A 13,034-nucleotide genomic window follows, 5' to 3' on the forward strand; every position below is an offset into this window, starting at 1 on the left:
GACCTCCAAAAGGCTTTTGACACCGTGAACCACTCCATACTGGTTAACAAGCTAAAAGCAATTGGTTTCGATAGCACATCAGTGAGCTGGATGCAATCCTACCTGGAGGGGAGAGAACAGATGGTGGAAGTGAACGGAACACTGTCCCCCCCCCTCCCAGTGAGCTGTGGCGTTCCACAAGGAAGCATACTAGGGCCTCTACTGTTCCTAATATATGTAAACGACATGACTTCAGCCTGTGACTGCAACTTGTTCCTGTTCGCAGATGACTCAGCACTGCTGGTCTCGGACAGGGACAAACTGCAGGTTGAAAATGCCCTCAGCTCTGAACTCGGTAGAATCTGCACCTGGCTCGCTGATAACAAACTATCTTTACACCTGGGAAAAACTGAATCCATTCTCTTTGGCTCTATTAGTAATCTCAGCAAGGCAAATGGCTTCTTGGTTAGAGTGGGTGACAATGTTATCACACGTAAAGATGAAATTACCTACCTAGGTTCCATCCTGGAGGCTAATCTTTCCGGTGATAAAATGGCCACCAACGTAATCAAAAAAGTCAACCATAGAACAAGATTCCTCTACAGGATCTCCTCACTGGTCAACAAAAACACCTTGAAGACCTTAACAGGAGCCCTTGTACAGGGTTTCTTTGACTATGCATGCACCTCCTGGTACCACAGCACCTCAAAGGCCCTTAAAACCAGGCTCCAGACTTCCCAAAACAAACTGGTCAGGCTCCTACTTGATCTAGCCCCCCGAACCCACCTCACCCCTGCCCACTTCGACAGGCTGGAATGGCTTAGGGTCGACGACAGAGTACAGCATCTTGCAATGGGTCTGGTCCACAAGATTCGATACACCACCAAGATACCCATGTACCTGTCTAGATACTTCCTTAATGTTAACGAAGTCCACACCCACAACACCAGAGGGAGTGCAACGAACCATGTACAACCCAGATTCGGCACAAACAAGGGACTAAATTCTTTTCGCTCCTATGCCACCAAAATGTGGAACGCCCTACCAACTGTCATTAAGACATGCGAATCCCTTGACTCCTTCAAAACCGCTCTCAAAGGGCACCTACGGATGGCTGCAATTCGAAACTGGCCCCCGTAAAATCTGAATCCCCCCCCCGCCCCCCCCTTCTTTCCCCTCACTGTATATATTTCTTTTCCCTTTTTACCTCCTTTTTGATGAATTCCTGTTCTGTCTATAGAAGTGTCTATTTGTACGTCTCTAAATGTTTTGATGATTTGAACATGGTGGACCCTGTTGGAAACAAGTGTAATGCTTAATTGGGTCGTCCACTCACAGTTAACAGCCTTTGTATTGAGTTTGTGCTTGAAATGTACTGTAATTCTGCAAACTGTTAATAAATTCTTCAATCAATCAATCAAAACCATGCCGTGGACTCGGAGCACATAAAGGGTGTATGTGACATTTGTGGAGAAACTGACTTTTATATAAAGGTCTCTATAGAGCTCTATCAGACGGTAAAATATTATAATTTTTAGTATCATGTCAGTATGATGGTCTGTAGCCTATATCATGTCAGTATGGTCAGTATCATGTCATCATGGTCAGTTTCATGGGCAGTATCATGTCATCATGGTCAGTATCATCTCAGTATCATGGTCAGTATCATGGTCAGTATTATGTCAATATCATGGCCAGTATCATGGTCAGTATTATGTCAATATCATGGCCAGTATCATGGTCAGTATCATGCCAGTATCATCATGATACTGACATGATACACGTCAGTATCAAGGTCAGTATCATGGTCAGTAGCCTATCGTGTGTCAATACGACCACTTGTCCACATCTGTATAAATGTATTATATATAGTATCTATTGCTTAAATATGTTTGGTTAAATAATTACAATCAATGAAAAGTTCGTTTTTTGCTCTCCTGCAGGCTAAGATTGTTAAAATGTCACTTATAGAGACTTTGCACTCCAGCCCTAATTGTTATATTGTCAGTATCAAGGTGAAGAGCCTTTGCACTCGAGCCCTAATTATTATATTGTCAGTATCAAGGTCAGTAGACAGTATATTAAAGCTCTGCTGGATTGGAATCCTGTAACATATACATATATAGGACTCTCTCCAGTGACTGGCTCACACTAAGGTCCCCAAAGTAAACACCAAACTGGGGAAAACCACCCGATACCAAGAACTATATACATATAGGAAAAACAGCCTTTTGTTTTAATGCCCCAACCACTTGGAATGACCGTTGACCTACAACTTAAACTAATGTTGTCCCATAACATACGGTCAATTTAAATCATTGATTGCAGTGTCTGCAACTGCTTTTAAACTGTTTTGTTTTGTTGATTGATGTGAATATTGATGTGAAATGTACTGTGATGTGTCTTGAGCGACGACATTGCAATTAAATGATCGAGGCAACCTTATTCTCTTTCGAGAATAAATAAAGGTTTGAATGGATGAATGGATATGGATGAATGGATATGTGGATGAATGGATGAATGGATGCATGGATGAATTGATTAATGAATTAATGAACGAATGCATGCATATGCGTGCATGAATGAATGAATTAATTAATTAATGAATGGATGAATGATGTATGGATGGATGGATGGATGGATGGATGATGATCATTCAACAAAACCCCCTCTAGTCTACATCATATTCAAACATAAACCAATTATTAACCTGTCCTGAGTCATCTCACGCCGGTGGTACGTTACAATGTGGCTTCATGTGTGCCTCGCATCACGAGATCACGCGTCCATCCTATAGCCACGTCCCTCTCGGCGCGTCGCCGGGGCAACGGCGTTCTGATTGGCCGCGAGCGTGCGTGACGCAGTGCCATGCCATCCTAGACAACTGCAGCTAGTATCAGTACCGGTGAGTGGGACGGCCTCTCTGCTCTCTCTCCGCCGCCGAGGGACTGTGCACATCATTTAATTCATCCTAATTATTTAATGCATCAATATAAGAACCAAATAATATCATGTGCACAGTTCCCTGGTGTTAATTAGTCTCTTCTTTAGCTACAGCCTCTCTGGAATCTGGATTTAAGCATCACATTTCTGACTTTTGTATAAGGTAAGTGACGATACTGTCTTTTCAACCTATTCGATTGTTTGTGACTTAACTGCTTGCGGAAAAAAAACAGCTGATCTATTTTTCAGCGAATATATTTGTTGAGCCACAACTGCTAGGTTAGGTGGTTTATGTGTTTTTTTGCGAAGTTTCGGGGGGAGAATGAATGTCGACTCTAATCGTAAAGGTGATCGTGGCAATTAGTACAATATAACACATGAATTAATCATGTCGTAGGCCAACCTACTCCCCCGTCGGAGGGAGGGTGCAGTCGTGCAGGCTGCCTGCAGCTATGGGAGCTATACTGTGTAAACGAATAGCTTAATTGCATAACAGGGAATAATTAGGCTGGAACTGCGTCTACTCTAGAGTCTCTATAGCAACATGCTTATAAGTTGGACATAAACTTGGGATTCAATTTAGAATGACACTGGTGTGAAAAGGTCTGTTACAATCAAATGTTTGAATAACAGTCAAATAAATATGGTGTGCATGCCAGTGTAGTCAAGTGTCAGCCTACAAGGGTCGACTCGACAAAATGCTATATTAAACAACAGCTTGCTATAAAGTGGTAATATTTATATCTGTCTGTCTGTGTCTGTCTGGCTGTTCATCTGTCTGGCTCTCTGCCTGGTACTTGATTGACTGCCTCATCATTTTGCTCATTACAATACAATAGTAATACTAATAATAATAAATTATAATGTTTTTAACTTAAAACCAATTAAACTCAAATAAAAGCATTTGCCGTCCTTACTGTAGGCCTACCCTAAAATAGAGGGTGTGACATAACCAGAAGTTAAGCACACTAGCACAGTATTGAGTGAAAAAAAAAAACTTTCTGGGGTGTGTGTGTGTGTGTGTGGGAGGGGGGGGGGGGGGGGTAATCAGATCCAAACTGTTCATTTGAGGGACAGAATTATCGCTTGTGTGGGACAGGGGACGGGTTAGCAACTTATAGGCCTAATATTGCCTCATTTTGTTATTAAACCCCTCTGGTGTCTCACGTTTTGTTTTAAAATGCTAATTGTGGTCATGGGTGATGTAGCCTATAGGCCTAGGGGATATTTCTCATGTTAGCCTATTATAAGAGGCTTAAAAACTGTATCTTGCTGGAAAAGAGACAAGAGTGCTTTACAACATGAAGGCCATGCAATATTGTAGGGCATTTGAACACTGATGCCTGCATGCCAGTCAAAATGTGGGACATGGTCTTGATTTGTGGGACATCTGAAAAGTCTTGGAAATGAGGGACTGTCCCACGCAAAGGGGGACTTTGGTCACCCTAGGCGTGGGGGGGGGGGGGGGGGGGGGGGGGCTGGTTTCCAGCTTGAGCTTCATCCTATATTACTAGGAGCCTACATAGAAAAACATTATTTGTATTAGGCTGCTAATCTATAAATCAAGTAACTTGTAACCAATTTTTTCAAATCATTGCAGTGGGGAAAAACTAAATGCAATATTTACCTCTCGAGATGTAGTGGTACCACAAAAGTACAGTACTTGAGTACCGGTAAATGTTCTATCTTCTTAGTTGCTTCCCCCCATTGTTGAATATAAGGAACATACCTGTCATAGCTGAGGACACTGAGGTGTGACAGACAGGAACTATAGACTTGGCTAACCAGAACCATGTTACCTCTGACTCAGTTGTGTAGAAGTATGCTTTACAATGGTGGTTGGATAGGCCTACCGATACTTAATCGCTTTCAGGGTGAAAACAGTTATGTTTCAGGAAATGAAATATAAACTAGAAAAAATGCCCTTCTGGGCACAGGTCTCCACCAGGAAGATAGGAGTACTTTGTGTGATGTTTGGCAAAATGTTTAGGAGTAATATAATCATGTTTTGTGTTGTGTGTGTGTGTGTGTGTGTGTGTGCGTGTGTGTGTGTGCGCGTGTGCGTGACAGCCGGGACGACTGCTAGCCACCATGTTGACAGGTCTGTTCCGCATGCACGGCCTGATGGTAGCCTCCCATCCCTGGGAGGTTATCGTCGGCACGGTGACGCTCACCATCTGCATGATGTCCATGAACATGTTCACCGGCAACGACCAGATCTGCGGCTGGAACTTTGACTGCCAGAAAACAGAGGAGGTAACAATCATTGAGTCTGCTTTAGTGTCACATCATCATCACACGCACAAGGCTGTCACAAATCATGACATTTTATTTGACGAGTTAATTGTTCAAAAGGGGATATTTGGTAATAAAATCAAAGAAAAGGGTCCCGTGAGCTGACTGGAAATTCGTTAGACCTTCGTCAGGTCTAAGGACAATCAGTCAATGGTACACAATCAATGGTAAGTTAGGACCTGGCTGGAACCTTATATAGAATAATTATAAGTATATTGTTATAAAAGTTAGCAATAGATAGATAGAAGTAGAACACCACGTGGAATAAAAGTTACAGGTGCAGGCCTCCTCCTTGAATGTGGCACTTTAGTTCATCAAAAAGTTTCAAAAGAACATTTTTCATCTGGTCATGCTCCGTTTGGAGAGCTCTTTCATGTCATGGTTCAAGGTCTCTAAGGCACGTAAAACATAGCTTGAGAGAAGTTTTTCATCCAAAAGTCTCAAGAGGAAAGTTGACAGTTCAGTTCAGTTCATTTCTTTCCAGCTCTTTATGACAACAAAAAGACTCAAGAGTGCATACATAGTGCAATTTGTTCAAGACCTAATCACAAAGGGAAAAGTGAAAGGAAAGTCCAAGGCACAAGTTGTCAAAAACTATTTGTTGGTCCTACCCGGGTTTCATCAATTCAACACTATTGCCTATTATTATTATCTTATCTTATTATTATTATTATTACTATTACTATTATCCTACCTGGACTGTCAGTCACTGTTAGGCCCTCTGTTGCCTAACACCCTTCTCTTTGACTGTATTACCAAAAATCCTCCTTTTGAACATTTGCACAGCTGTCCTACGCAGCTGTCACCAACCTTTGAGATTTGGTTTGCATCAGCCTTCTTCTAAAAACCTGACGAGTAATTGTCATGCAAATTATTGTGACTATAATGCTGATTTCATTGTGATTTTGGCATTGGACATTGGAACATATTGTCTCCATCGGGTCCAAAATTGTTACTTTTCGGGATTAAAAAAAAGTAGCAGCTCAGGCCTCAGATCTTAATGAGTGATTGTAAAGACAGTCCTGTTTCATTGGTAGATTAGCGAGAGGACATACTTCCTGGTTCACTGTTGTAACGGACCGATCTTTGGGTGTTTTTTTTCCCCCAGCAAATGTTGAGCAGTGACATCATCATCCTGACCATCACACGGTGCATCGCCATCGTCTACATCTACTTCCAGTTCCAGAACCTCCGACAGCTTGGATCCAAATACATTCTAGGTGAGCAGAGCGTCCACTCCCATACTGTAGCTACACATGGATTACAGTTTTCACTCGCTATACGACTGATTTCAGTCAATCATAGTTTCCGCTCCTTTCATAATGTTTCACAAAGCACATTAGGACTCTAGGCCATACAAACATTGCATTTTGCCTTAATCCATGTGTACGTCACTTTATCTATCTAAAGCGTGTCTCTCTCTTTCTGCAGGTATTGCTGGTCTGTTCACCATCTTCTCCAGTTTTGTGTTCAGCACTGTGGTCATTCACTTCCTGGACAAGGAACTTACTGGCCTCAAGTATGTAAAGTACACATTTTCAAATACTCACTATTAATGGATATACTGTACATATTTAAAATACTCTCAACTGTACACATTTTAAAATACTACACAATATTGTGATATGAGACTAGGGGCTACATTTTCGTCACCGCTAAACCCCTTATCCCTAAACTTCTTTGCCTTTTTTTTTTACTATTTTGAAAAACATTTTGAATAGTTCAGCTAGCCTCTACATTGACACGTATTGACTGGCCATTTTAACTATAAAAGTGAAATTCAGAATATGTATATATTTGCAGAATATCGCTAGAGGTATTTTGGGGAAAAAAACATATTTGATTTAATGTCCAAGCTTGTCCTTCTGAAACACATGAAAAAAGATTAAATATTAGTTTTGTGGTGTTGTGTTTTGTCCAGTGAGGCTTTGCCATTCTTCCTGCTTCTTATCGACCTCTCCAAAGCGTGTGCCCTCGCCAAGTTCGCCTTGAGCTCCAACTCTCAGGTACACTCCAACTGACCTCTCTACCTTTGTCAAGTTTATTTGCTTTATAGACCACAAAAAATGTGTTGCCATTTCTTTCTGCTGAATGAGAGATTTCCAGATCCAAAAACAAACCGAACAAATTACGCACATCCACACGTGCCAGGTGCAGAACAGAAGTCAAACAAGAAAAGTGCAGAGTGCCGTGCTACAAGCTTGTAGATCTGCAATCTTTGAAAAATCGTGAAAACGTGTTCAAATCTTTGAGTCCCTGGAAAAACATATTTTCAGATGGGGGTCCGCGGCCAAATTCAGATCATTCTGGGGGTCCTTGACATGAAAAAGTTTGAGCACCACTGACATGTTTTCAGAAAACTCTCAGAAAAAGACATCTTTTGGAATCTGGTCTCAGGTCTTGTATTAAGTCTTTCCACAGGGGCATTTTACCAACGGTACAATATGCTGGGCGAGGCTGGAACCAGTGACCTGATTACCACACATTGCCTCCATAGCCGCTAAGCCCCCAGACAACAACAAAGAGTTAACTGGCCTATTTTTCTTATTGTACTACTGTCTGGTTAGAGTCTGGTTGGTTCACTGTGTAGCCCCTTAATCTAATAAAAGGCAATTTTTATTGTATTTATTTTATTCATTTATTATTTATATCCTTTATTACCTGGTTTATGGCTTTATTATTGTTGCTTTTGTTGTTGTTGTTGTTGTTGTTGTTGTCTTATTTTGTGATGGAACCGGGGAGGGTGGGGTATATGTGGGGTTGTTTGTCTACCAAAGTTGAAAATCTTATAAATAAAGTTATAAAAAAAAAAATAGTTAACTGGCACTATAGTCCTGAACTGAACTACATTCATGCCTTTGAAATATTGTCAATATTCAATGGTAGAAAGTAAATAAGTACTTTTACTGAAATACCTTACTTGAGCACAATTTTGAGGAAGCTTTATCTATTTTATATAGTGTAATACTTATTATATTATACTATTGTTGCTTGTACTCCACTACAATAATTTGAAAACGTAAGTTATAAGTTGCTTTGCAGATTTAGATTATTACAAATCATTCGTTTATCACAATTTTGATCAAATGCTGTTATGATCTGGCCTGACACTTCAGCTGAATTGGCTAGTGATCTGCTAGCGATTCACAGAGGTTGGAGCCATGCAGGCTAGCTATGATCATGACCTGTGTATACTTGCGTTCCTCTCGTGTTTAGGACGAGGTGCGGGACAACATAGCTCGTGGCATGGCGGTGCTGGGACCCACCTTCACGCTGGATGCCCTGGTGGAGATCTTGGTGATCGGAGTGGGAACCATGTCAGGTACAAACAGAACCATTCTGTTGCAACATTAGATCTGAAATCAAAAGTGTAAAACCTGATTTATAATTGCATGAGGTTACCTGTCGTCGTCGTCGTCATTTGGGAGAAAACCTTTTTTCGTAAATGACGTCGTCATACGTCGGGCGGGAGGTCTAGGACGAAGGCCTACAAGCTCATAGCGCGGCACTCTGTGCCATGCTATGAGCTTGTAGATCTGCTATTTTTTTTTAAACTGAAAATGTGGCACAAATCTTTGAATGTATTCTTTCACAGCGAACGTTTTAACTCAAATATTTGCATCTGGGAGGTCCCTGGTACAATATATTTTCAGATGGGGGTTGGCGGCAAATTACATATCATTTGTTGGGTCCTTGACATGAAATAGTTTGAGAACCAACTGACATAGAAACATAGGTTTTTCTGAAAACTGTCAGGATTTAGAAGACATTTTGTGGAATCTGGTCTCAGGTCTCAACATGCATGTTGTATGTTACTGGTGTCAGACAGCTGGAGAACATGTGTTAACAACATGCATGTTGTATGTTACAGGTGTCAGACAGCTGGAGAACATGTGTTAACAACATGCATGTTATATGTTACAGGTGTCAGACAGCTGGAGATCATGTTTTAACAACATGCATGTTGTATGTTACAGGTGTCAGACAACTGGAGAACATGTTTTAACAACATGCATGTTGTATGTTACAGGTGTCAGACAGCTGGAGAACATGTGTTAACAACATGCATGTTGTATGTTACAGGTGTCAGACAGCTGGAGAACATGTGTTAACAACATGCATGTTGTATGTTACAGGTGTCAGACAGCTGGAGAACATGTTTTAACAACATGCATGTTGTATGTTACTGGTGTCAGACAGCTGGAGAACATGTGTTAACAACATGCATGTTGTATGTTACTGGTGTCAGATAGCTGGAGAACATGTGTTAACAACATGCATGTTGTATGTTACAGGTGTCAGACAGCTGGAGAACATGTGTTAACAACATGCATGTTGTATGTTACAGGTGTCAGACAGCTGGAGAACATGTGTTAACAACATGCATGTTGTATGTTACAGGTGTCAGACAGCTGGAGAACATGTGTTAACAACATGCATGTTGTATGTTACTGGTGTCAGACAGCTGGAGAACATGTTTTAACAACATGCATGTTGTATGTTACTGGTGTCAGACAGCTGGAGAACATGTGTTAACAACATGCATGTTGTATGTTACAGGTGTCAGACAGCTGGAGAACATGTTTTAACAACATGCATGTTGTATGTTACAGGTGTCAGACAGCTGGAGAACATGTGTTAACAACATGCATGTTGTATGTTACAGGTGTCAGACAGCTGGAGAACATGTTTTAACAACATGCATGTTGTATGTTACTGGTGTCAGACAGCTGGAGATCATGTTTTAACAACATGCATGTTGTATGTTACAGGTGTCAGATAGCTGGAGAACATGTGTTAACAACATGCATGTTGTATGTTACTGGTGTCAGACAGCTGGAGAACATGTGTTAACAACATGCATGTTGTATGTTACAGGTGTCAGACAGCTGGAGAACATGTGTTAACAACATGCATGTTGTATGTTACAGGTGTCAGACAGCTGGAGATCATGTTTTAACAACATGCATGTTGTATGTTACAGGTGTCAGACAGCTGGAGAACATGTGTTAACAACATGCATGTTGTATGTTACAGGTGTCAGACAGCTGGAGATCATGTGCTGTTTCGGATGCATGTCCGTCTTGGCAAACTACTTTGTGTTCATGACCTTCTTCCCTGCCTGCGTCTCACTGGTGCTCGAGGTAAGCATGGATCTATAGATCAGCGACACTTTAACATGTCAAGGAGTTTGGCAATCAATCCATACCACAATGGTAATGTGTGTGTAAGCATTGACATGTGATGTGCGTGTGTGTGTGTGTGTGTGTGTGTGTGTGTGTGTGTGTGTGTGTGTGTGTGTGTGTGTGCGTGCGTGTGCGTGTGCGTGTGCACGTGCGCTCCACAGCTGTCCAGGGAGAGCCAGGGAGGCCATCCTATCTGGCAGCTCAGCCACTTCTCCAGAGTCATGGAGGAAGAGGAGGACAACAAACCGAACCCCGTCACCCAGAGAGTCAAGATGATCATGGTAGGAGGAGATCCATGTTCACACATGATGCTCCATATGCTCACTTTTCGGGGCAAGAACCTTGTACAGTATGTGAACTAAAACGTTACTTTTCAGGAAATGGAAAAGAAAGAAATATATACATTTAAAATGTCGTTCATCAAACTGCTGTTCTAAAATGTTGTACAGTACAGTAGTATAGTATAACGCTAACCTGTGTGTGTGTGTCTCCAGTCTCTGGGTCTGGTCATGGTCCACGCTCACAGCCGTTGGATCGCAGAGCCTCTGTCCATCAACACCACCGCGATGGACATCCAGCAGGTGGGCATGAGCCTGGACAACCACTCCCCCAAGAGGATCCAACCCGAGGGACCCCTGTGGCAGTTCTACATGTCCAGGTATACTGTGACACAGGGAAACATTGCTTTTGATTTGAGCCGAGGAGAGAAAAGGGACAGATTGGGGAGTAGTTAACAATAAAATGTCATAATCGTGACGGCCCTAGGAGTAGGCATGGCCTTGACCAGATCAGTTTGGAAGAACAAAGAAAACAGGCTTTCCTGGTGACGCAAGGTTACATGAACATGAAGGTCAGCCTTGCTGCAGTAGGCACGTTCTTCTGTCTCATATCTTATTGTCACGTCATTATGATCCAGCACTATATGTTTCCTGTTTGTGTAATAAACTTTGTGATACTGTCTCGTATCATAACACTGACTACATGAAATTGCTCATTTAGCTTTCTGTTGACTAAAGCGCTGGAGAGACAGGGAGACTACACTTGCTACAGAACAACGATTACTATCTGAATATAGCGCCATTTATCACTTATTTATGTGTGTCATCTTCGTGCTCTCCACAGAATGGTCACCATGGACATCGAGCAAGTCATCTGTCTGGGCCTGGCGTTGCTGCTGGCCATCAAGTACATCTTCTTTGAACAAGTGGAGATGGAGTCCACCTCCCTGTCGCTGAAGAACCCCATGACCATGACAATGTCCAAGCCCTCCGCGGCCGCCCGCCGTGCTAACCCCGACGACTCCTGCTGCCGCAAAGAGCCCCTGCCGGCCCCCCAGCCCCTCGCCCAGAAGGCCCCCGCCACCAAAGAAGAAAGAGGTATGGGTGACTAAAGCCTAATTTATATTAGGGGTGCACGATATTGTTTTTTTTAAACCGATACCGATATCGATAACTTCCGGCTCTTCAATACCGTCAATCACAATGTGTTTCCCTGAAAAATGACTGGACTAAATCCAAAAGGTCTTTGTGCTTTGTTGTGGTCTTGGTCCATAAAGAAATGGAAACAAACAACTATTACTTGGCATTAGGACAGCAAGACTATCAAACATTTGCCAAAAGAAATAATCAAAGTATGAAACAAAGTTTACTATTTGACAACCTGTCAATAACTATAACCTGTAAACATAAGTAGCATTGTAAGATGTAAACATCTGCCATATAAAAGAATAAAGGCCTCTGCAGTGCATAAGGATTCAAATTAAATACTATTACTGACCAGTAAAAGACATGTCTCTATGTAAACATAAACTGAATGTGCATTCCTCACAGTAACAAAAAACAAAACAAAGGTACTCTGAAACAAGTTAGTCAGACATGTAATGTAACCAACTAACAAACTGAAAAAGTGCATTCCACAAAGTAACAAATACGGTACTACTCAAACGAATTAGACATGTCTTGTCTATGTAACACAAAACTGAAAAAGGTGCATTCCAAATAGTCATTTTACAGAACGTTCATTTACAAAAAAACATCACACAAATAGAATATGGAGATAAGAGGTTTCTGCCAGACAGCAACAATGTAATGCTTTTTCGTTGAAAATATTTAAAACATTTCAGTTGTAAATTGTCTTATGCACTCAAAATATGCTGTACCGCTGTACCGCACTGTTGTGACGAAAAGAGAGTTGAGCCAGAAGGCAAAGCTCTCTGTCTACCGAGCAATCTTCGTTCCTACTCTCACCTATGGTCATGAAGTGTGGGTCATGACCGAAAGAATAAGGTCGCGAATACAAGCGGCCGAAATGAGTTTTCTTCGACGGGTGGCGGGCATCTCCCTTAGAGATAGGGTGAGAAGTTCAGTCACACGAGAGAGACTCGGAGTAGAACCGCTGCTCCTTCGCCTGGAAAGGAGCCAGCTTAGGTCGTTCGGGCATCTGGTTAGGATGCCTCTCGGGCGTCTCCCTATGGAGGTCCTCGACGCACGTCCCATTGGGAGGAGACCCCGGGGCAGACCGAGGCGCAGTTGGAGGAAACACATCGACTCACTGGCCTTGGAACGTCTCGGAATCCCCCAGGAGGAGGTCACTAATGTTGCTCTGGAGAGGGAAGTCTGGAGCACTCTGGTG

General features: G+C 42.1%; 1 protein-coding gene across 1 annotated transcript in view; it reads left to right on the forward strand.

Moving 5' to 3' along the window:
* The first annotated feature begins 2,934 nt into the window (after positions 1–2,934).
* LOC306934677 (3-hydroxy-3-methylglutaryl-coenzyme A reductase-like) overlaps positions 2,935–13,034 on the forward strand; it is an 18,655-nt gene continuing 8,555 nt past the window's right edge. The window contains exons 1-10 of the mRNA XM_079517347.1: positions 2,935–3,085; positions 4,993–5,178; positions 6,326–6,437; positions 6,649–6,736; positions 7,139–7,223; positions 8,434–8,539; positions 10,255–10,361; positions 10,565–10,684; positions 10,898–11,061; positions 11,526–11,779. Coding sequence (XP_079373473.1) covers positions 5,014–5,178; positions 6,326–6,437; positions 6,649–6,736; positions 7,139–7,223; positions 8,434–8,539; positions 10,255–10,361; positions 10,565–10,684; positions 10,898–11,061; positions 11,526–11,779 — 1,201 coding nt within the window. The 5' untranslated portion in view covers positions 2,935–3,085; positions 4,993–5,013. The remainder of the gene's footprint in view (positions 3,086–4,992; positions 5,179–6,325; positions 6,438–6,648; positions 6,737–7,138; positions 7,224–8,433; positions 8,540–10,254; positions 10,362–10,564; positions 10,685–10,897; positions 11,062–11,525; positions 11,780–13,034) is intronic.

Source organism: Electrona antarctica (assembly GCF_951216825.1).
Source record: "Electrona antarctica genome assembly, chromosome: 12".
In the NCBI taxonomy this organism is placed as follows: Eukaryota; Metazoa; Chordata; class Actinopteri; order Myctophiformes; family Myctophidae; genus Electrona; species Electrona antarctica.